A 26,028-nucleotide genomic window follows, 5' to 3' on the forward strand; every position below is an offset into this window, starting at 1 on the left:
AGCTTCAGGATCGCGGTAGATCATTTGCTTCCATATATGACTGTGTTTGATATTTGGGACGACCTGAGTTTGGGTCGTTGTTACGTCCTGGTGACATAGTACGACCTAGGGATATATGAGCTATGAAGGTACAACCTGGACACGTGTGCTGTAGTGACTGGTTTGAGAATGGAGGGTACTTACACAACCCCCTTTATTTTATTTTATTTTTTTGGATAGCAGTGTAGTGAAAAGAAAAGATAAAATAAAGCTTTTAACACGTGTCACACAGCTGGTTTGTTTGAATGGTTTTGAAAAATGTGCGGGAACTGTTTGGTTCTAATCCATGGGCCTAACTCGCTGCAGGTTTGTGGGCGAGGTTATGATTGCATTTTGTGGGGAAGGCAAAACATTTTGTTTCTTTTCGAGATTTGTGCAGCTGAAGGGTTTAGTGTCTGGCGGTCTTTCATTTTCTTATTCTATCAACACAAAGGAAGAAAAAGCAGAGAAAGAGAAAAAACAAAAACTTTCCAACTTTTCGTCTTCAGGTGTGTCTCTTTTGATCTAAAAAATTAGATATTTTTATTTCCTTTTTGCTTTTGTCATGTCGATTACTAGTGGTAGTTTGAGTGGGGAAGTTGCATTGGATCAGTGGAGGGAGGCAACCGTGAGTGATGAAGATGGTGGTGTTAGGGTGCGTAGTGGAGATGAGGCATCATCGTCTTCCTTATTGGAGACGATGGCTGATGAGGCGACACCTAGGTCAATAGATTGTACTGTTGATTTGAGGGAGGAGTTTGGTTGGGTAGACTCCGATCTGACTATATACGACCTGAGTGGATAGAGGAATGTGTTTGGCTTGGATTACGTTCCTCAGGATGGGGGTGTTGTGGTTTGTTATGGTCAATTGAAGGCTGGAATGAGGTTACTGTTCTCACGTCTTACTGTGGAGGTTTTGAACTTTTGTGGGAAAGCCCCTTGTCAGGTCGTGGGGAATAGTTGGAGAGTTTTTCATGTGTTGGATTTGTTGAATGAGAGGGGTTATAACATCTGTTTATCGGATGTGCTTGAGCATTTTTCTGTGAAGAGGTCGTCTGCTATGAAGTTTAGTTTGCAGGTGGTGAAGGGTAAATCTACTATGATTGTGGGTGTGAGTAAAGAGGATTGGGGGCGTAGGCCCTTACTGCTTGTGGGTAATTACTGTCCTTCTCACTAGGAGTTGGCGAATCATACTATAAAATGGGATGGTAGGTCGTTATGTTATAGGTTGTAGTGTATGTAGGGTAGTTGATACTTTGAACATTATGACAACTTTATTTTGTTTTGCAGAGGTTGCTATTCGTGGGCGTACGAACACCGGAGCTATAGAAAAGTTTGCTCATTTGAGTTAGGAGGAGAAACAATCTGTCTTGGGAGAGGTTGCGCATTACTTCAAGAAGTGCAGAGGGGAGAAATTCAACCGGAAGAAGGTTGAGCAAAAGAAAAGGGCCCGAAAGTTAGTATTTGACATCTTTGATCCTAGCTCGGATACTGAGATGGATCAAGAGGATTAAAGGAGGCGACCTATTTCTGGTGCTAGGACGATTGGAGGAGGCTCTGGTAGCCGTCCTGTGTCTAGACGACCTGCGGATGTGGGTGAGAATGATAAGGGAGGTCATGGAGGTGGGAGTGCTGGAGGAGGTGGTGATGCTCCCGCTCCATTTCACAGGTCTTAGTTTAAGAGGTGAGCTAAGGGTGGTGAGCCTGAGGTGGGTAAGAGGACGCGACCTGAGTCTAAGGAACGACTTGTTATGGTGGAAGGTCGTTCTTCAACAGGACGGGCTCCTTTTAAAAGAATGAACCTGAAGAAGCTAGCAGTTGATGTTGGTGTGGCTGATGCCAAGGGCAAAAAGAAGGCTAGTGACACTGAGCCAACTGCCCAAAAATGCAAAGGGTCTGGAAGTACTTTCCAAGGTGATAAGGCTGGTGAGTCTAGCATTCTGTATAAAATGGTCACCTATTATGACCCAGTGAGTGGGCTGTCGCGGTTGGTGAAGAATAAGGACTGCATCTTCAAGTCTTTGCTGGTTGCGAATGGGTTGCTGGAGAGTATTGCTCTAGATAGAGATAGGCATCAGCTGGAGACTGGGAAGGATTTGGAGGCGAACCTGAAAGACATGGATCGCTCGTTGTGTTTTGTAAGTTTATCTCCGACCTACGATTTGTTTTGTTTTGTGCTTTGTAATATTGACTCCTGACTTACTTTGTTATCTTGTTAGGTTTTGGTGATGTATAGGAATTGAAGTTGAAAGAGATGGCAATCTCTGACCTGTACAAGAAGGAGCTGGAGGTTGCCAAGTAGGCTTGAACAAGTTGGTGGCTGTGCAAGAAGTTGAACGAGCTGAAGTGGTAAGGTTGAGGGCTCAGGTCCGAGATTTGGCTAGGAAGATGGCTTTATTGCAGCCATCTCTTAACTCTTCAAAGGGTGGAGTTAAGCGCGTTGGATTGTTGAGAGCAAACAATCACAGGCCGTTCTTTGAACAAGCCCGTAAGAGTACAACGACACTGGTTGATCTGGTGATGAGCGGTGATGTCTACGTTCTAGTGGATGATTATATAGAACTAGTATATAAGTACAAAACCCTCAAAAGGTCTGTTGAAAGTGGGGCTGCAACAGTGACTGTAGAAAGTACTGTTGTAGATGCTAGTAGACGATCTGATCTACCAACCGACCTGAGTGATGTACCAGCTACCGAACCAACTGAAGTGCCTAATGCAAGTGGTGATCTAGCTAGTGGATCTGTTGGTGAAGAGGGCTACAATCTGGACCCCTTAAATGTTGAGCATCTGTCTCGTGTAAACTAATTTTGCTCTTTTTGTGATATGTTTGATTATGGATGAAGTTTTTGAACTATATTTTCTTTTGTTGTTGATACTGATAACTTTTATTTTTTATCGAGATACTGAGGTCGTTTTCCCATGATAACTTAGGGGCCTCTAGTATCTAACCGACTTTGTAGTAAGTAAAGTATTTAAAATACTTACTTGTTTTGAAATGAGATTGTCTGTGAATTTTGTATGAATGTGATTGTTTCCCTTGCTTTTTGTTTTGTTATTTGACGACCTGTGCTACATAGTAGTAGACTCGATGACCTGTCATACTTCGGTAGATCGTCTGATGCTTGTAGGTCGTAAGTGTCTGTGTACGACCTGATAGATGCACATAGTTGGCACCTAGGTTTCTTCGTGTCCTTAGGTGTGTGTATTGATTGAATGGTTCCTTTTGGGGGAACTTCTTATTGATTTTTGACTGATAATTAACCTTTGAGTGGTAATTATAGTTGAGTCAAACTTAACCCTTTCAAAGGCCTTAAGTTGACTTGTGGTCCTTTTGGGGGTACCTTGGATTGGATTTGACTGATAATTAGCCTTTGCGTGACAATTACAGTTGAATCGTGCTTAACCCTGGCATTGGTGTTAAGTTTATTTGTGGTCCTTTTGGGGGACCATGGATTGGATTTAATTAATAATTAGCCTTTGCGTGGTAACTATGGTTGAGTCGTGCTTAACCCTGACGTTAGTGTTATGTCGATTTCTTTGATATCCCAGATCGGGCAGCGAGTGCAAGATGTGTGGTACTCATGTAATGCAAGGAGAACACTTATACGCGAAATGTTGATGAAATTTTATTCATATTGATTGATACATCTGGAGAAAAATTATTGGTAAAAATGCTTGAATATAGTTGTATTCCAATGTCGGGGAAGCATATCACCGAGCTGAGTTTTGATCTAGTAAGCTCCATTTCCAATGACTCTATGCATTATGTATGGGCCCTCCCAAGTTGGGTCAAGCTTGGCTGGTGCTAAGGTCTTTTTGAGGACTAGGTCGCCAACTTGGAAAGATCTTGGGACGACTTTCTTGTTGTAAGATCGTTGGATGGTTTTGTGGTACCGAGCTAGGAATATTACAGCAGTTTCCCTTCACTCTTCTAAGAGGTCGACTTCTTTGGATAAGATGTTGTCGTTTTCTCCTGATTCGATGATTTCAGAACGTGTAGTTATGATTGTAAGTTCTGATGGTATTATTGCTTCTGTTCTGAAACAAAGTGTGAAAGGAGACTTGTTGGTACTGGCTCGGGCTGTGGTTCTGTATGGCCATAAAATATTCTCGAGTTGTTCTGGCCATTGGCTTTTCTTGCTCTCCAACTTCTTTTGGAGATTCTCTTTGATGGATTTGTTTGTGGCCATTGCTTGGCCATTGCTTTGCGCGTATCTAGGTGTAGAAAATGTTTAAGTGAAGCGCCATTTTTGTAGGAATGCCTTGACTTGTGTGCCGGAAAATTGGGTTCCATTGTCCATGATGAGGGTGTGGGGTTGACCAAATCTTGTTATGATATTGGTCCATATGAAGTTGATGATGTGGACTTCCTTGACTTAAACAAGTGGGATTGCCTCAACCCATTTGGTGAAGTAATCTGTGGCTACAAGGATGTATTTAAGTCCTATTTTCTTTTGTGGGATAAATGGTCCCATGATGTCTAGCCCCCACATATGAAAAGGCCACGGGCAGGCTATGTTGATCAAATCCCATGCTGGACTTAGGTGGTTGTGACCAAATATTTGACATTGATGACATTTGAGAACATACTTCTTTGCCTCGATGTACATGCCTAGCCAATAATACCCTTGGGTAATGAGCTAGAGATCTTGCTCCTACATGGTTGCCACATTCGCCTTTGTGAATTTCATCGAAAATGAGTTGGCCTTCACGTGGAGTTATATGCACCTTAGGTGGGGTCACTGTGGATTTACGGAACAATCGTCCGTTGATCACAATGTATCTGGGAGCTTGAAATTATATGGCATGAGCATTCATTGCCTCTGTTGGGAGCTCGCCATGTAAGATAAATTTAAAAAATGGGCCTATCCAAGATTGAGTGATCTCTTCTTAGGATGAGGGCCAGAAATCTGTGAGGCCGTTGACACTTTCATGTTGGTAGGCGGGCCTTTCTAGGATGTCAATGTAGATTGTTCTGGGACATGCATCTTGGGTTTTTTAGGCTAAGAAAGCCAGGCTGTCTGCATGTTTGTTAACCTCTCGTGGAATGTGTTCCAAAGAGAATGTTGTGGATGAGCTGATGATATCATTGACGACCTGAGCGTACTTGGCTAAGTTTGCTCCATTTGTCACATACTCTTTGGTAATCTGTTTGACGATTAGTTGTGAGTCACTATACACTTTGAGCTTTCGGACTTTTAATTGTTGTGTCATGCGGAGGCCTATGATTAACGCTTCATATTCTGTTTCGTTGTTGGATGTTGTGAAATCAATCTTTATTGACTTTTGTAGCTGGGTTCCTTCTGGTGAAGTTAACACAACCCCCAGTCCACTACCGATGTTGTTGCAAGCTCCATCTACGTAGAGGTGTCATGTGTCTGGGGTGGTTGGTTGATGGAGTGAAGTAATCGGCTCGGGTTCCCAGTTGATATCTTCGACGGGGAAGTCAGCAAGGAAGTCGGCAACGACCTGACCTTGGCAAGACGTTCTGGGAAAAAATTTGATGTGATGTTCTCCGAGTTCTTCAACCCATTTGGCAATGCGGGCTATTTTGTTGGTGGAACTCAAGACCTGCTTGATGGGTACATCTGTTAAGACTTTGATGCCGTGAGCCTGGAAGTATGGTCAAAATTTGAGAGCAGAGTATAACAAAGATAACATTTTTTCTCAATTGGAGAGTAATGCTTTTCTGAATCTGTCAATGTCTTACTGGTGAAATAGACTGGTTTTTCGATTCCCTTATTTTCGCGAAAGAGGACCAAGCTGATGGCAAAGTCGATAGTCGCAAGGTAAAGCCCCAGTGTTTCTCCTTCATTTGGTTTAGACAGGACGGGCGAGTTGATTGGTAAGCCTTCAGGTCGTTAAAAGCTTTGTGGCATTCGTCTGTCCATGTGAATGTTGTGCCCTTCTTTAGTATTTGCAGGAACGGTCTGCATTTGTCAGATGCACGTGAGATGAATCTGTTGAGGGCTAAAACCATGTCAGATAGCTTGTGAATTTGTTGTTTGGAAGTTGGCTCTGGCATTTCAAAGAGAGCTCGTATTTGTTCTGGGTTTGCTTCAATGCGTCTTTATGAGAAGAGGTATCCTAAGAATTTCCCTGAGGCTACTCCAAATACACACTTTGTTGGGTTGAGCTTCATCTTGTTTTGGCACAATCTTTCAAAGGCTTCTTGCAGGTGAGAAATGTGGTCTCCAGCCTTTGCGCTTTTGACTACCATGTCATCTATGTAAACTTCTATAGTGTCGCCCAGTAAGTCTTTGAACATTTTTGTGACAAGTCTCTGGTAGGTCGCACCGGCGTTCTTCAAGCCGAATGGTAGAATGTTGTAGTAGAACGTTCCTTGTTCAGTTACGAAGGACGTCTTTTCCTGGTCTTCTTTTGCAAGTGGTATCTGATTGTATCCGCTATGTGTCCATAAATGATAGAAGTTTATGTTCGCAAGTTTGATCTACCAGTATGTAAATTCGAGGTAGGGGGAAGTTGTCTTCTGGGCAATGCTTGTTGGCGTTGGTGAAATCGATGCAGAGTCGTACCTGACCATTTTTCTTAGGACGTCTACAATGTTAGCTAACCAAGTCGGGTATTCGACCTCTCTGATGAATCCAACCTTTTTGAGCTTTTCTATCTCTTCATTGATGGCTTTTTGAAATTTGAGTGCTAGTTTCCGAGGTCGTTGTTTGATAGGCTTTATAGTTAGATCTATATTTAATTTGTGGCAAGCGACCTGAGGGTCAATTCCTAGCTTATCGATATACGACCAAGCAAAAACATCTTTATTTAGAGATAGAAAATTGACAAGTTGCTCTTTGAGCTTGGGGTCTAAATCAACCCCTACATAGACAAATTTTGGGTCATCATTTGTGCCCAAATTGACTTTCTCTCCAGGTTTGACTTGTGCTTGTTTTTCCTTGAGCTTGTCTGTTGCTGATGCTGGAGGGCTGGAAGCTTGAGGATCTTGCAGCTTTGGGATGTCGTTTGTCTGGACGACCTGAGTTTTGGCCTTGGTTGTTGTGCTTACTTTATTGCATCGATGAGCTTCTAGTTGGTTGCTTCTGAGCTCCATGATGCCTCGGGGTCCAGGGAACCGCAGGACTTGGTGTAAGGTTGATGGAACTGCTTGGATCATGTGAATATACCTGCGTCCTAAGATGGCAGTGTATGATGACTTGACATCTATCACACTGAAGTGTATTGAGGTTTTAACCATGTCCTCTTTTTCTAGAATGGAGACTGGTAGGATGACGTCTCTAATGTTATTTGTGTGGTCTTCTTTGATCCCGTAGAGCAACACATTTGACTCTATCATCACCGAGTCTAGCAGGTGCATATCCTTGTATGTTTGGTAGAAGAGGATGTCGCAAGAGCTGCCGGGGTCGATTAGGACCCGCTTGACTATCCATCCGTTGATCTTGATGTGCACTACCAGAGCATCATTATGGGGCAGGCACACCTTATCGAGATCTTCCTCGGTGAACGATATTGCGGTCGTAGTTTGAGAGCTGGCGGGAGTGATCACTTCAACTTTGTGGGATAGGTGGTAGATTTCTTGTAGTACTCCTACGCGCCTGCGCTTTTCACAACCGGAGGTCTCGTTATTGGAGGTATTTGTAATCATGTGGATTACCTTTTCCTCGTTGTGATCGGAGGAGTGCTGTCTTCTGTTATGCCTCGACCGACCTAGAGATTTAGATTGTCGGGCTGTTATGCTTCTGCTTCTTCTGTGAGCAGGTCGTTCATGACTACGACTCCTGCTTCTGTTGTGGTTGGCATTCAGTTTATACCTGAGGTCGCTTTCTGGCAGGAACTCTTTCAGTTTTCCCTCTTCGACTAAGTCTTGGAGGTAGTGCTTGAGGTTCCAATATTCATCGGTGTCATGGTGGTGGAGTTTGTGGAAGTGTCAGTATGGACGTCCTGGTATTGCTATCACCTTGTTGATGTTTGGTTTGAAGTAAAGTGTTGTATATATCTTCTTCAAGATATGGCTTGGCGTCCTGGAGAAGTTGGAGAATTCTCTTTTGGTGTACGATGGCTTTTGGGAGTTGGTGTCCTTGTTGTTGCCTGAGTATTGGTTGCTTTTTTTAGGTCCCCGTTTGTCACTTATTGTGAGGACTTCCTTGCCTTTGCGCTGGGCCATCCATTCTTCGTACTTCATGTACTTGTCGACTCTGTGGTACAGGTCGTCTAGGTGTTCTGGCTTGTTGCGCATGAGAGAACCTGCTAGTTCGGAGTCGTCTAAGAGGGCGTTGGTGAATGTCGAGGTTGCAAAGTTGTCCTTGAGGCCTGGCTCCATTAATAGCAATTCCTTTCTAAAACGTCCTAAGAAAGCACGAAAAGTCTCGCCATGTGCCTACTTCAGCTGGAACAATGAGTCTAGGTCAGCTTGCTTCTTCTTGTTGTGGACGAACTCTGGTGCGAATGTCTCGGCCAGCTTGTCAAAGTTGTGGATTGAATCAAGAGTTAGTGTGTAGAACCAATCTAATGCTTTGTCCTTCAAGCTGGCTGGAAAAAGTTTGCATTTTAGGTAGTCAAAGTCTGGAGCGCTTTAGAGCACCAGGATTTGGCTGAAACAAGCTATGTGCTGGCCTGGACATGAGCTACCATCGTACAACGGGAACTTTGCCTGAATAAAATCAGTGGGAAGTTGTTTGTCCCTGACTTCTGTGGTGAATGGTAACGCTTTGTATGACTGGTGCATTTTCTGTACAATCTGGGCTGCGCTGGCTTTTTCGCTTGACTTCTCCAACCACTAGGCAAAGTCCTCTAGTCGTGGATTGGTGGTTGTAGTGAGGGTTGTGACTGCATTGTTTTCAATTGCGACTAGAGGCAGGTTGTGTTGGGGTTAATACCGATGTCAATCGATCCCCACTACACATATAACTTGTACTAGGACCAACAACAATCTCCAGACAACAATCTAAATATCAACTGCAACCTAGCTAACATGCTCAACTCTCTAAATAACTATTAACAACAGATAATAATGTAAGGAGAAGAACAAACATACCACAACACAAAGATATACCGTGGTTCGGCCAATGGTGCCTACTTCCACAAGAGCTAATCCTTTTATAAAGTGGGAAGGAAGATTACAATCACTCCTTTCAGTCTCTCACCTTACTAGATCACTCCTCTCTCTTTATAGGCTTGTTTATCTGTAAAGGTTATCTCTCAATCTTGATTGCTTTCAAGATTGGGTTTTCTCTCTCTTGTGTTGCCTTGGTTCGTCTGTTAGGTTTTGTCAAAACCCCCAACCTATATTGCAAACTTGCAGTTTCACAAAAATAAAATTTTGCCAAAAATAGGCATGGGCGCGAGTGCGCTCTCGGCAAAGCAAATGTCGAGTGCGCGCCCTCAAAGTACTGTAAGTTGTTCATGGCATGAGCGCAGTCGCTACTTTTGGCAAGACTAAACCGAAAGACGCCGCCAAGACTCAACCTTCTTCCACATCACTGAACTTCTTTTTCTCTCCTCATGTGAGGGATAACTCCAACAATCTCCCCCTCCCAAACAGTGAGGGGGGATACCTCCATGAAATTTCCAAATCAACAGGAAGAGTCTGCTACCATTCCGGTGGTAGCACAGCAAACATCAAACTTACCTTTCGGTAAGACTTTGGTCATCATATCCGGCTTGTTCTTGTCGGTATGGATCTTCTCAATATACAAATGCATGTCTTTGAGTACTTCTCTAATCCAATGATAACGCACATGTATGTGCTTGAATCTAGAATGAAAACTCAGATTCTTACTCAAATGGATGGCGGTCTGACTGTCACATAGAACTACAAACTGTTTCTGCTTTAGCCCTAGTTCATCGAAGAACCTCTTCATCCATATCATCTCTTTGCAAGTTAGATTGCCAAGAAACTGCTCCCCCTGCAAAAGTAACCAGATAACCGGAGGTGGACTTCATCGAGTCAACATCCCCTGCCATGTCTGCATCAGTGTAGCCTTCAAGTAAGGGCTTACTTCCACCAAAGCACAAACACAATTTGGAAGTGCCCTTGAGATATCTCAATATCCACTTAACACCTTCCCATTGCTCTTTACCTGAATTTGACAGAAAATTGCTTACAACACCAACGGCGAAAGCAATATCCGGTCTTGTACACACTATTACATACATCAAGTTGCCCACTGCGGATACATAAGGAATCTTTTCTATCTGACTCTGCTCATGCTCACCCTTTGGACACATCTCTTTGGTCATGCGAAATTGGTCACCAAGCAGACAACTGACTGGCTTCACTTGATCCATGTTGAATCTCTTCAACACCTTCTCAATGTATCTTTCTTGAGAAAGTCATAACTTCCCACTCTTTCTGTCACGAGTGATCCACATCCCAGGTATCTGCTTTGCTTGACCCAAATCCTTCATCTCAAAGGACTTACTCAAGTCTTTCTTCAGCTCAGATATCTTGTTGATGTTTGGGCCAACTATCAATATATCCACATACAACAAGAGCACTATGAAATCCCCATCTGGAAATTTCTGAACAAACACACAATGATCGGAAGCAGACTTCTTGTATCCTTGCTTCGCCATAAAGGACTCAAACTTTATGTATCACTGTCTCGGTGCCTGCTTCAACCCATACAAGCTCTCTATCAGCTTGCATACTTGGTGCTTGATAAACGTAAAAATGATAGTTTTACCAACGACTAAAGCTCGCGAGAACTCTAAACGCTAGTAAAACTAAAAATGATACGTGCCTAATTTATCAAAGTTTTCTACTCTCAATCAAATTAAGATATAGTGGAGTAGGAAGTTCATTCCACTCCTAGTTCTTTAGCATGCGATGGTTTCGTGTCAACTAATCAATCATAAGCCTAGTGAGAGATTTCTGAGGGAATTTTATACTCTGAGGGTGAATTCAATTAACAAGTTACTTAATAACGAAATAATAGAATGCTAAGGGTTTGAATCTAGATAAAGAATTAAAGGGAATTGAATCCACCTTAACTCAACTTAATCCTACTAACAAAGACTCGTCGTGATCCAAATTGAATGCTTCGCATATCAAAATAGTAATTATAATCCCTAATTATACATGGCATTTCTACCAATTCATAACTAGCATGTGAGCGATTAAAACCATTCTCATGGTGAATTAATCGTTTCTAGAGTGGAATAACTATCACGACAATTTCTAAGTTTAACAAAGATCAAGCTTCATCAAGGCTTCTTCAACCCCTCTAATGGAGGTTTAGCCTTGATTCATACAACTATCATTTCCCATTGAATTAAAACTAAACATCATATAAAAATTCTATCTTTATGCAATTTGTCTAAACAATAATTGAAATCTTAGGTAATAACTGGGAAATGAATAACAAATAATAAAGGACTTTAGATCTAAACAATTGTAAATGACAAAATCAAAATGAACAAGAATCTACTATTTTATTTATCTAATCGATAAAGAACAATGATTTAAGAGTTTAATCTAAAACAAGAATTGAATTGAAACTAAACTTAATTAAAAACAATTAAAACTAGATCTAGAATTATCTATAGTTTTAGGTCTAATTAGCTACCTTTATCAAAGAGCTAATCTTTTGTTTTTATATGCTTCAGATCTAAAAATCGTGCATGGGCTTGGAGCCATGTTTTGGGCCGGAAAATCGGGCCCAAAACCCAATTCTTTTAGTCCGAAAAGGGCTCTTCAGCTGGATTTGGCTTTAATAGACTTTTCGTCCACTTCTACTCCTCCGATTGGATCAAGACTTAGACCATTGGAAAGCTCTTTCCGAGGCGGTCGTTTTGACGTAAGGTAGGCCCAATTCTGAGGTCTGAGTCCAAAGATATGGTCTTCGGAAGTTCTACTGACTTTGTGCCTGTTTCCGCCGCGTGGACTTTGACTTTTCATCTTTTGACCGGGTTTTGCAGAGGCTTTGTCTTTTTGAAAATTGGCCTTTAATCACAGAACTCCTTAGCAACCGACCTTTGCTCTTTTATCTCGCTAAAGTGGCACATTTCTGCACATAATGGACTTTACTGCCTGAAATGCATAAAAACATGTAATCAGTGTTAACTCTTATTTATTACTCACATAATTGGTCTAAAAGTATGATTGTTAAGGGGTTAAAACTACAGTTTTGGGCTCTTATCAAACCACCCCCAAACAGCATTTTGCTTTTCCTCAAGCAAATATGAGAAATTAGAATAAGTGACCAAAAAGTGGAGTTCTAACTAATCTCGTTTCGCTGAGTGCGATTGCATTGACCATATGCAACAAGGCCTTAAACCACTAGGAATTCCCTAGTGGACGAGTTGTAGCCTAGTGAGAGTTTTCCAGTGAAGGTACTCACAAACTTCATCTATACTACAACGACTAAGAAATAAAACTATTGTTTCCTTATTCATGCTCTAAATTAACTATACATCTCACTAGCAATGAATATAGAATAATCAAGTCGAAACCTAAGCTAATATATGCATAATAATCAATCATCTATGATACAAATATATATACTATGAGTAATACTATGAAATGCCTAGCAGGTTCGTTTCTGAAAACTCGGAATAGCGTCCTTAAGTAGGTCCTCACATAAATGTCAAGACAAAAACCACTCTGATTTTTCCGCTCAAGTTTCGCTACTCCAGTGTGCAGTGGGCACACTTTACCTTACAATCTCAATAACAAACAAGAAAACCGGAGTCGATCAAACACATCTGCCACTTACTATCATACTAACCTATTCCTAATTGAGCTAGAGGTCCTTATTAGGTGTTGCGGGGATTAGGAGATGGTTTAAGAAGGAAGGAAATGGATATTCAAAAAGGAAAAGTCTGAGATAATAGAGTCTTCATATTATGTAACTAGAGAAAACCTTGTTATTTACTTTTGCTTCTACACTTTGTTTCCATCCTTAGCCATATTTTTCTTTTTCTTTTCTTTGGCTTTTGACTCCCTTTTATTCTATTTTTGGATTTTTTATTTATTTCTATTTTTCTTTTTCTTTTCCTTGGATGGAAACTTATTTTCTTTTCCTGAAGCAACTAACTAATTTTTGTTTACACAGGTTTTTCTCTTCTTCTTTCTTCACTCATTCTATTCTCAGACTTATTCTAGATGGGGTAAGTTGAATTTTTTATTTTGTTTTGTTTTGTTTTTGTAACAGGGTAAAGGATTTGCGGTTTATGGAAGGTTAAGGAAAGGCTCAGAGGGGCGACTAGCGGAAAATAATTCATAGGTTTGAATTTCTAGCTATATCGATCCAAAGAGGGCCTAAATTATGGCTTAGGATATGGTATAGTGATCAAGCAAGTGGACGTGTGATTTCTCTATCCGGATTTTACTTCTCCCTCGTGTCATTTCTCAAATGTTTCGCTTATATAAGGCTTTAGGCTATATTCTCACAGGATTTGTAGAATAAGTACTCTAGCCTAGATTTCAGAAACTTACTGCTAACAATCATAAATACTCATGTAATATATTTATAGATAGATGCAAAGATTATTACCTACATATTAACCTAAGTTTCTAACAATTATTCTAATGCAAAAGCTACGTGAGACTTCTAGATTATTAAGAGCATAAAGAAAGAAAACAATACCAATATTCCTAAGTGTATAGCATAAACTTATTTATTTATATTTTTGAATTTTTTAAAAGTTTAACTAGAAAACAAGTGCATATTATACATATCTATATCCTAACAGATGCCTTAATTACACGTGTTTCTATCCCCCCCCAAACAAAAATGCATGCTTTGTCCTCAAAGTATTTTAAATAACGAGGGTAGGAAAATACCATAGAAACGCGTGAAATTCTGGAACATCTGCAAAACAAGGGTAGAACATACTAATATAGGAAGGAAAACTGACGCAACTCTATAAAAGTTCCACCCGTTATGGGGTTAACAGAATTAAATTGCTTGGGACATAAGCAGACAATAACAAAACTAAAAACTTACCTTATCTCCCGCTTAAGCATCCTCCTCCTCATCAAAGAGATGAGGTTCCTTCGCATCCTGCCAGGCCATTATAACTTGCCAAGCTTGCCGTCATTTATCATCTACTAATGCTAACCTGTTAAGTGTTATTATGTCTGATGGGATGTATGGGGCGACCAAATGAGGCTGCACCTGCCATCCCGGCCAAGTCATAATTCGCGAATGAGCCGAACCACCCAATTGGTGGGTCTCATGACTTCAACCCTTTTCCAATCTGTGAATTGGGCCGCGAAATACAAGTAAACAACTTCGCGTGATGCGGCTTACCAAAACAGGCATAAGAAGATACTTACGCCTCATGCTTTGGGCTCTCTTAAGACTAGCGACTAAAACTTCGGGGAATGTCATATCGGCGACGTCCACCTCATTAAAGCGAGGAAAATGTCACCAACGATCTTGTTTTGCAAGTGAACTACCATTCCCCAAAATATTCATCGGGATGAATAACATGGTGGTGCCTACGTTTAGGGACCCAGGGGCTACCAAGGGCAATGCTATATGGCCCTTGGTCCATTACTCGAAATACCCTCCCCCATAATACTCATGGAAATATGTATAATCATAAAGGTATGCATTATCGGTCATATATCCCCATGTGTGAAACGAGGATCGGTATTGGTAATCCCAAACTAAAGCTACCACATATTTATTGAATTCTAGTGTCGTGTCATCGACTCTGACGGAGAATTCTTGTTCTCCATCCCGATTACAATAGAAACTAACGTGGTTAATTAGAAATAAGCGATGGCTGTCTTTGAATATGAATCGTCATCACTTACCAATGGATGGCACCATCCTAACTTTCACGGGATCCTATTTCGAACCAATGTTCATAGGTCTCCGGTTCCCAACACGCCTTTGAAAGACTGTTCGGGTATGACTATAGGAGATGTCATCTCCACTACTCTTTGGAATAGCTCCAAAATCCGGAACAACCCTCGAAAAATTGGAAATTTTTCGTGTTTACTTGAGGTCGGTAGCGGTCTCGCTCCCACTTGAAGCGCAGTGCTTTCGGGTGTTTTGGATTTACAATGTTTTGGCACGAAGTCGCTCAACTTGAAGCGCGTGCCTCGAGTAAAATTCGACAACATGTCTAGGCGCGAGCGCTTCGTAAGTCTTGGCGAAGTTTACAAGGAAAAAGAAGGAAAAGCTTGGAGTGAAAGGTGAGAGATGATGGTGGGGTGTAGTGTGGGTTGTGAGTATAGAATGAAGGAAGTTTAAATAGGTTCTGAGCTTCCAAAACGAATCGGCAAGTTGCCAAATTGTTTAAGGTAATTTCCGGAAATAGAAAATTTCCAAACCCGAAAACGGAAACAAACCATATTCTTGATTTTATAACAACCTTGGTATCTTTTATACTGGATTTAAAATAGTAACTTCTAAACTCTCCTAGATTTCATGCTACCACCACACATAATCATAGATATGCCGATATCGGCCAAATTCTCAACCTTTACTCCAAGACAACTTTACAGAAGATGATCATATAACGAATTATGCTCGGTATAAATATTACCACCCCCAAACAATTCGGGAAGGTGGGATTAATGATAAAAACACGCACAATTCGAAAATAACCAATTATATTAAAAAAAATTAAATCCAAATAACATAAAACAAACAAATTAATATTTAAATTTAACTACTTAATTAAAATTCAACTAATAAAACAATAAAAACAATGAAATAACAGCGAACACAAACTGATGGTGAACACCTAGCCATGTAATGAAGATGGACCCTGAGATGGAGATTGGTCCTGGGATGAAGAATAGCTTGAGCCATCTGTCTTCCCGCGACGACGCCCATGCCTCTCGGACTTCGTCGAAATGGAATCCTCAAAGGGTGGCATCGCGTCGTAGCATCTCTATTCGGAACAAGTCTTTGTGCTTCCATCTCATCCCGAAGTCGCGCATCTTCGGGCTTGGTGATCTTTGGATAGTCTCCATGTTAGACAAGATATCTTCGACCCGCTTTTCGAGCATTTCAACTCTCGTCGAAGGTTCGTTTGTTTATTTTGAACTACAATCTGTCTATCTCGGATATCTTCACAAATACCATAAAGGCATCGCAAGCCAGTTTGCAACACTTGCGTGCGTTCTAAATTAGAACTACAACTATCTAATGCATCTTCATCCAGACATGTCATATCTTCCATTTCATCCTCCAACTCAACTACATTTCCTTCAGACAACGGCCAAGTCTCTTGGATGCAATCCGTATAAATACTTGCATTAGAATGCAATTTGATCTTAATAGGAGCTGATTTTGTGACAACTCTAAATGAGAGCATGATCTTAGTGATCAATATGGGAAAAGGCGCAATGCTCTTTCCCACTCCTCTAATCACATTAAAAATTAAATCGAGGATGCAGAAATTATACTTGTTCGTTTGCAAAATCCAGAACGTCTGCGGACATTGCGGACCCGATATCGCCGGACTTTTTTCTTTCCCCAAGGGCGTTCCTACCAATCCACGAGCTACGATCGGTTGGTTGGTTCTCGACTTGATGATGGCCGGACCTTGATGAGAACTCGTATTGTATTCACCCTCCACGACAATATCTTTCATCAAATCAGGAACTCCAGTATACTGCGATTCCTGAATGGTGGCTTCTAGGTTGCTTCCAGGCATAACGCCTAACAACTCAGCCAACAACGGTCTCGTTACTTCCCTCCTCGTTCCTGCTACCTTAATGAAAATCCTATCCCCCTCCAATTCTCGCTTCTTATAAAACTATTCTACCAAATCATAGTGATAGAACTCCTCAGTCGAGTACCACAGTCCGTTCCAATCCCTCCTAATCATCTCCGCGTCGTAAAATGGCGCGAAGTGGTCGGCAGCAAATCGCGTACTCGGCAAAATTCTTCGTCGTAGCGCCATTGAAGTTTTTGAAACAAACAATGGTTTTGTAGACGGTGGAGGAGGCGAGTTTGATGAAAAACAACTAAAAACAATGGTGGTAGCGATGGTGGGTACGATGGCAGGTTGGAAGCTTGAATTGGCGGCTGTTTTCGGTGGTTTGGGAAATTTGTTTGAGAGAACTCGGGCTGATGGTTAACAATGGGCGTGGTGTAAATAGGTGTTTTTTTTTTTTTTTTTTTTTTTTTTTTTTTTTTTTTTGGTTGTTAGGTTTTCCTTTAAACCTTGTTAACTGGCGGGATGGAAAAGGAAACCGACTGTTTAGCGTTTTGGGAAGGAAGGAGACGCGTATGCCACGACGACACGTATGCGGTTTTGGGCGAACCCGTTAATTCGAACTTTTTTCGAATTTCGCAATTTCAAATTCAATTTGTCGCTTCGTTACTGGTCCGATTTTGGCGAATGAGTTATGGAAATGATCAGTAGAGGATTTCCAATCCAATGATCCATAAAACACTCAATTCCAACCATGGGTGACATATAAGAAGGTGGAAAAACGCCTCGAAGTGCGTGTGTTACGTAAGTTATGCGAACGAAGGAAATCTAAGTTATAGATAACGTCAACCCGAATGAACTATGACTAATGGGCCTAAGCAACACAAATAGAAAGTTCGAGCAATCCGGATGGAAAGACCGACTGCCCACCCCCAAATAAATTTTTAAACACAAAATTTGTTTTAAACGTGGGTCGTTTAAAGTCAGATTCCCAAGACTTGTTGGATTGCTATTTCTATGATTTTAGAATTTTTTATTTTTTTTTATTAGTTTATTATAAGAAAAACGAAAAACAATAAATACATAATTCACCCTATAGAGGAACATGACTCAAAAACCGAGAAAACATGCAAAAGTGGAAAACGTGAATTATGTGAAACGTGGACTTAGGATCCGGTACTTACAACCACACACTCCATAGGGAGGGCCCAGTTACCTAAATGGTGCACTTACCACTATATGGAAGTGAAAGGAAGTACACCAAATGACAAAGGTCAGTCCTCATAGACAGGGTCCTGTAAAAGGACTTCCTCTACATCAGGGGACAAAAGTTCGTGAAAATGTTTTAACCGTTGACCATTAACTTGAAAGGTACTGTTGTCCTTGGGATTTACCAAGGTGATTGCCCAGTAAGGGGTGACTTCCGTAACCAGAAAAGGACCAAACCAACGGGTTTTTAGTTTCCCTGGGAAAATATGTAGACGGGAGTTGTATAGCAAGACATTTTGACCGACCACAAACTTTTTGCGCAAGATTTGCTTATCATTAACACCTTTCATGTTAGATTTATAATCCTTCGCGAGATAGTAAGAATCGCTACGGATTTCCTCAAGCTCATTTAATTGCAACTTGCGTTTGACACCCGCCTCATCAATATTGAAGTTAAGGCTTTTTATAGCCCACAGAGCACGGTGCTCTAATTCAACGGGCAAATGACAAGGTTTCCCAAATACAAGTCTAAATGGAGACATACCTATAGGAGTTTTGAAAGGCGTCTTATACGCCCATAAGGCATCCGATAGACGCCGACCGATCTTTCCTATCGATTTTCTGATTGTTTCTAAAATCTTTTTGATTTCCTTATTAGAAACTTCTACTTGTCCGCTAGTTTGTGGATGATAAGGAGTTGCTACCTTGTGTGTAACTCCATACTTTTTCACTAGAGATGCAACAACTCTGTTGCAAAAATATGTTCCACCATCACTAATGATGGCTTTAGGAATGCCAAAACGACAGAAAATGTACTACTTAATAAAAAATACCACTGTCTTATGGTCATTGTTACGGCAAGCCATGGCCTCTATCCATTTAGACACGTAGTCCACGACAACTAGAATATAAATGAAACTGTGGAAAACAGGGAAGGGACCCATGAAATCAATGCCCCAAACGTCAAAAATTTCTACTATCATGATTGGGTTTAATGGCATCATATTACGCTTTGTGATTAAGCCCAAGTTGTTGTGGCGAATACCACGCCTTGCAATGCACTTGGGCATCCTTAAAAGGGTAGGCCAATAAAATCCACATTGAAGAACTTTAGCGGCTGTTTTCATTCCACTAAAATGGCCACCACACTCTTTGTCATGGCGAGCGATAGAACTTCATTATATTCCCACCGGGAATACAACGACAAATAATCGATCCGCATAATGATACTTAAAAAGGTAGGGCTCATCCCAAGAGTATAACTTAACTCTGGCCAAGAACTTCTTACGTTCATTTCTTGACCAATTATAAGGAATAATATCAGCCGCTAAATAATTTACAATGTCAGCATACCAAGGTGCTGAAAAAATAGCATACAGATGTTCATCAGGAAAAGAGTCCGGTATGGACTCAGAATCACTATCATCGTCGTTTGTAAGTCTAGATAAGTGGTCGGCAACTACGTTTTTTTCGACCCCTTTTGTCCTTTTATTTCTAATATGAACTCTTGCAGGAGAAGAATCCATCGGATTAATCTCTGCTTAGCATCCTTCTTTGCAAGAAGGTACCTAAGGGATGCATGGTCCGTGTAAACTAAAGTTTTAGAACCAACCAAATAAGGACGACACTTATCTAAAGCATAAATGACAGCTAAGAATTCTTTTTCAGTAGTTGTATAATTCCGTTGAGCATCGTTTAAGGTTTTACTAGCATAATAAATAACAGATGGACTTATTATCTAGTTTACGTCCCAAAGACAAACCAACCTGCATAATCACTAGCATCACACATGAGTTCGAAGGTTTAGACCAATCGGGAGGCTGTATAATTGGTGCAGAGGTTAGGGCGGCTTTTAAAGTTTCAAAAGCCTGCTTACAATTAAAATTAAAATCAAAGATGGCATCCTTTAAAAGCATATTAGTTAAAGGCCTAGCTATTTTCGAGAAATCTTTAATAAAGCGCCTATAAAAACCTGCATGGCCTAGAAAGGCTCTAATATCACGGACATTCCGTGGTATAGGTAGAGTCGCTATCTTATCTAGTTTGGCCTTATCTACTTCGATGCCATCACTAGATACAATGTGACCTATTACTATGCCCTTTTTCACCATGAAATGACACTTTTCCCAAATTAAAACGAGGCTCTTTTCTTCACACCATGTCAAAACCTTAGATAGGTTAGACAAGCAATCTGTGAAGGAGTCTCCATAGATAGAAAAATCATCCATGAAAACTTTCATAAAAGCTCTACCCATGTCACTAAATATATGAAGCATACACCGCACCGGAAGGTACCGGGAGCATTACAAAGGCCAAAAGGCATTCGTTTATAGGCATACGTTCCAAAGGGACACGTGAATGTAGTCTTTTCTTGGTCATCAATATCAATAATAATCTGAAAATAGCCAGAGTAGCCATCCATAAAACAATAAAAAGCATGACCAGCTAGACGTTCGAGCATCCGATCTATAAAAGGTAAAGGAAAGTGATCCTTTTGTGTCATAGCATTTAAACGCCTCAGAATCAATACTGATTCTCCATTTCATAGGACCTTGTGTGAAAACATAGTCACCCTTAGCGTTACGCACTACCATGGTAACCCCCGATTTCTTAGGAACTACATGAATGGGACTTACCCATTCGCTATCGGAGATTGGGTATATGATACCCGCGATCGAAAGTAATTGTAAAGACTTCTTCTCTAACCACCTCTTTCATGGCAGGGTTCAAAAGCGACCGAGGTTCGCGAAAAGTCTTCGCGTTATCCTCCAAATGGATACGATGAGTGCAAACATTAGGGTCAATTCCCTTAATGTCGGCTAGGGACCAACCAATCGCAGCAGACCGATGTTCCCTAATCACCCGATTAAACGCGTGTCTCTTCATCCTTAGATAACAGAGAAGATATAATTACCGGATGACTACCATCCGGATCAAGTTGAATATATTTTAACTCCGGGGGAAAAGGTTTAAGCACCGGGGTGGAAGGAAAGTCAATAGATGTTTCGTCAGGGTCCTCATCTTGCGTAATAAATACTTGCTTAGGTAGCAAGTCTTCATACTCAGTATAAGGAGCAACCGAAGGGTCTACAATTGGTGTGGACTCAAGGATGGTGTTGACTTCCTCTAAGTAGGAGTCATTTACAAAATTTGAAGTTCCAAAAGAAATGAATTTATACATATGGTTTTCGGGAAACGTGTTGTTAAAATAATCTTGAGCTAAGCTCTCAATCATGCTAATCTCCCCATCTATAGACGATTCTGGTAACTGTTTTATCATTTTAAAAACGTTTACCTCAACAGAAAGATGTCCAAAAGATAAGGACATCTTACCATCGCGGTAATTTATAAGTGCGTTGGCAGTTGCCAAGAAGGGGTGCCCTAAGATGATCGGTACAGAGTCGTTAGCGACTTCTGTATCGAGAATAACAAAATCTGCAGGATAATAGAAATCATGAACCTTAACAAGCACGTTTTCCACTACACCCTTAGGATACTTTATAAACATGTCCGCTAACTGCAACGTCATTTTTGTAGGTTGCATTTCTTGTAGACCTATTTCTTTATACAAATAAAACGGGAGTAAGTTAACACTCGCCCCCAGGTCTAATAAAGCGGTCGTCGTGTGGGATTCTCCTAAGGTGCATTTTACAGTAGGACGACTAGGGTCCTTGTACTTAACAATTCCATTATTTTCTGATAAAGTTGGGAACTGTTCAGTTAGAAAGGCATCTTTAGGTATATTGGTCTTACGCCTAGTAGTGCACAACTCCTTAAGAAACTTAGCGTGGTTAGGTAGCTTTTTAATAGCTTCGAGAAAAGGAAGGTTTATCGTTAGATTTTTGAAAACGTTCCTAATCTCCTCAAAGTTTGTATCCTTGGTTAGCATGGCTAATTTATGGGGAAACGGTGGTTTCTCTCTTTATTTAGCGTATGGCTCAACTAGATGTCGAACCTTGGGTATCTGTTTCTTAGGTTGTGGTTTAATTGGTACCTCTACAGTGGTAGGCTCTTCAGTTTCTATTTCGGTATCTAGTTCGATATCCGGTGTAAGGACTACTGGTGGGGTAACTATAGGCATAGTTACTTTGTTATCAACCACTTTACCAGAACGGAGAGTGGTGATGGCATTTAGCTCACCTACGGTTGTAGTTTCCGTACTAGTATTACCGTTTACCTCAAAGGCTGTGTTTGCTATTTTAGGGTTTGATATCGCTTGGCCTGGAAACACGCCTTTTGGTTGGGCATTCTCTTGGGCTAAATGTTGTATGCCCTGATTTATGGATTGTAAGAGCTGTTGGTTCGATTGAGTCATTGATTGGAAAAGTTGTTGGGTAACCTGTATAAAGGCGTCGATCTGATCCGGTTGTGTAGGTGTAGTAGTCCGCGGTGGTGCGACCGGAACTATCTCACGTTGATTCTTTATGGGCGGGTTGTGATAGTTATTATTGTTAACCGGAACGATACCTCTATTGGTATAATAACTATTATAATTACCCTGACCTTGTGCTTGACCTTGTTGTGGTTGCGTTTGGTTGTTATAATTATTATAATTCCCCTGACTTTGTCCTTGTCCTTGCCTAGGTGGAGCTTGGTTATAATTGTTTATTTGCCTAACATTTTGGTTATTAAACCCTGGAGGTGTAACTTGTTGATTGTTTCGCCAACTGAAGTTGGGATTTTGTCTCCATGGGGCATTAGGAATAGGATAGCTATTAATGGAGCAAACATTATCTTGCTCTGATTGTTGTTGTTCATAGGCGAGAGGACAATAGGAGTCAAGGTGCTCAGGACTCAAACAGAAATTCCATGGGTTGGAGTTGACATTCATGACGGGGATAAGCTTTTGTTGAACAGAAATAGCCTCTACCTTTTTAGTTAGAGATTCGATTAAATTTTTAAGTTCTAGATCGGGTTTCATCTCAAACATACCGGCGACCTTAACTGTTGAAGAAGAACTAGCGAGCGGGGATATCATCACTACCCCCAATTATTATTAAGCTTTAGTTTGATCTTCTAAAATTTGTAAGCCTCCGGCTCCCTTTACTTAGGAAACTACCCCATTCATTATGTCAATGACTTCTTTATGGTGGTGTAGAAGTCCTTTGAAAAAGGCACGAACTAACGTGTCTTTAAGCTAGGTTATGATGTGGACATTCTATAAGAAGATCGGTGAAATGATTCCAAGCCTCAAAAATGATTCATGAGGATTTTGTCGAAAAGAAATGAATCTTGGAAAGCATCTCATCCGTCTTTTAGGGTGGGTAAAATGTTCCATAAACAATGAACAAGTTTAGCCCACGAGTCCACCGAGAATTAGGCGTTTAGGCAGCTTAACCAAAACGCCTTTTATCTGCTAAGGTGAAGGGAAATACCCTCAGTTTAATTTGTTCCGCACCAACCGTAGGATGGTGGAATGTTGTAAGGACTTGTTCAATCCTACGCATGTGCTGATGAGGTTTTTTGCCATGAAAAACGGGTAACAAATTAAATATGTTTGGGGGGATTCGAAAATCCCCCGCTGGGTCTGCTAGAACGATGCAAGATTTAGGGCTATCGCTCAAGGCTTTGTAAAAGTCGGAGAGAGGAGTCTCTCTTTCTTCAGCCATTATGTCAGGTGTGGTGTGTAAAATAGTAGCTAGAGGTGTAGTGATTGGTATACTAGATAGACGTGTTTGTTGACATTGACGGTTAATTACGTTCGGTGTTTTTCTCCGGCCAGACTTTAATCTCATGCAAGTCTAAGTCTAAACACGACAACACTCCAAACAATCTTGATATACTAGTATAAACCTCTAACTGGAGATGCGAGGTGTGGAAGAAAAAAGTACCTGAATGCCTCCTTGCTTCGCTTACGAATAACATCTTCTTTACGCGTGATCAGTGTGTATAACAAGTTAGAACACTGAAAACTTGAAGAAATGGAAAGTTTGAAACAAACCTGAGGAAATCGAGCAATTTCAGCAGAGGGCGTAGGTGCGCTCTGTTTGAGCGCAGGTGCGCTCCGTGTAACTTCAAGTTACAGTGTTTGAGCGTGGGTCGCTTCGGGGTTCCGTGCGTTTGGGTGTGGGGTTAAGCCGTTTGGGCCCAAAAGGCTCCGTGTAATTTTTCGAGGAACTTTTCAATGCTGAAACGGACAACCACAGTATGAATCAAACAAGGGTGGGTGGGTTTAATGGGACATAAAAATGACTAATTATACTATGAAACCAAAGCTAAAGGGAACTAAGATGGCAGCGGCGCCATTTGATAAACGTAAAAATGTTAGTTTACCTACGAAATGAACGATAAAACTCAAAACGTAAGTAAAACTAAACTAGATTACGTGCCTAATTTATCAAAGTTTTCTACTCTCAATCAAATTAAGATATAGTGGAGTAGGAAGTTCGTTCCACTCCTAGTTCTTTAGCATCATCGATGGTTTTAAGGTCAACTAATCAATCATAAGTCTAGTGAGAGATTTACGAGGGGAATTCTATACTACGAGGTGAATTCAATTAACAAGTTACGAATAACGAAATGATAGAATGCTAAAGGTTTGAATCTAGATAAAGAATTAAAGAGAATTGAATCCACCTTAACTCAACTTAATCCTACTAACAAAGACTCGTCGTGATCCAAATTGAATGCTTCGCATATCAAAATAGTAATTCTAATCCCTAATTATACATGGCATTTCTACCAATTCATAACTAGCATGTGAGCAATTAAACCCATTCTCATGGTGAATTAATCGTTTCTAGAGTGGAATAACTATCACGACGATTTCTAAGTTTAACAAAGATCAAGCTTCATCAAGGCTTCTTCAACCCCTCTAATGGAGGTTTAGCCTTGATTCATACAACTATCATTTCCCATTGAATTAAAACTAGACACCATATAAAAATTCTATCTTTATGAAATTTGTCTAAACAATAATTGAAATCTTAGGTAATAACTGAGAAATGAATAACAAGTAATAAAGGAATTTAGATCTAAACAATTGTAAATGACAAAATCGAAATGAACAAGAATCTACTATTTTATTTATCTAATCGATGAAGAACAATGATTTAAGAGTTTAATCTAAAATAAGAATTGAATTGAAACTAAACTTAATTAAAAACAATTAAAACTAGATCTAGAATTATCTATAGTTTTAGGTCTAATTAGCTACCTTTATCAAAGAGCTAAGCTTTTGTTTTTATATGCTTCAGATCCAAAAATCGTGCATGGGCTTGGAGCCATGTTTTGGGCCGGAAAATCGGGCCCAAAACCCAATTCTTTTAGTCCAAAAAGGGCTTTTCAGCTGGATTTGGCTTCAACAGACTTTTCATCCACTTCTACTCCTCTGATTGGGTCAAAGCTTAGACCATTGGAAACCTCTTTCCGAGACGGTCGTTTTGACATAAGGTAGGCCTAATTCCGAGGTTTGAGTCCAAAGATATGGTCTTCGGAAGTTCTGGCTTTTTGTGATTTGTTTACGCGGCGTGGACTTTGACTTTTCATCTTTTGACCGGGCTTTACAGAGGCTTTGTCTTCTTGAGAATTGGCCTTTAATCACAAAACTCCTTAGCAACCGACCTTTGCTCCTTTATCTCGCTAAAGTGTCACATTTCTGCACATAATGGACTTTACTGCCTGAAATGCATAAAAACACGTAATCAGTGTTAACTCTTATTTATTACTCACATAATTGGTCTAAAAGTATGATTGTTAAGGGGTTAAAACTACATTTTTGGGCTCTTATTAGTGCTCTTTACCTTTGACCTAAAATCCCTCTGGCTGGTCCATATAGAGATCTTCTTCAATGTCTCCATGAAGAAAAACTGTCTTAATATCTAGCTGCTCAACCTCCAGGTTCATACTTGCGGTCAGACCCAATACCACCTGGACAGAAGTCATCTTCACTACAAGAGAGAAAATCTCATTAAAGTCAATACCTTTCCTTTGACCAAATTCCTTTACAACAAGGCGAGCTTTGTGCCTTGGGTGTGGATTATTCTCCTCATGCTTGACTTTGTAGATCCACTTATTCTTGAGAATTTTTCTTTCTTTCGGTTTCTCAACTAACTCATAAGTGTGATTCTTATGCAAAGAATCCATCTCATCATGCATGGCCTTCAACCACTTCTCTTTGTCTGTACCTTCAAGAGCCTCTTGATAGTACATAGGTTCTCCACCATCAGATAGTAAAACATGCGTATGTGGTGGATACCTAGT

General features: G+C 40.6%; 1 protein-coding gene across 1 annotated transcript; it reads left to right on the top strand.

Moving 5' to 3' along the window:
- Positions 1 to 1,729: 1,729 nt before the first annotated feature.
- On the top strand, positions 1,730 to 3,014 carry LOC147496601 (uncharacterized). Its single transcript, XM_086559558.1, has 2 exons — positions 1,730 to 2,156; positions 2,238 to 3,014. Exons 1-2 carry the CDS (start codon positions 1,770 to 1,772, stop codon positions 2,259 to 2,261), a joined length of 411 nt encoding a protein of 136 aa, XP_086415684.1. The 5' UTR covers positions 1,730 to 1,769; the 3' UTR covers positions 2,262 to 3,014.
- The last annotated feature ends 23,014 nt before the right edge of the window (positions 3,015 to 26,028 follow it).

Source organism: Coptis chinensis, chromosome 5, assembly GCF_015680905.1.
Source record: "Coptis chinensis isolate HL-2020 chromosome 5, ASM1568090v1, whole genome shotgun sequence".
Classification (NCBI taxonomy): domain Eukaryota; kingdom Viridiplantae; phylum Streptophyta; class Magnoliopsida; order Ranunculales; family Ranunculaceae; genus Coptis; species Coptis chinensis.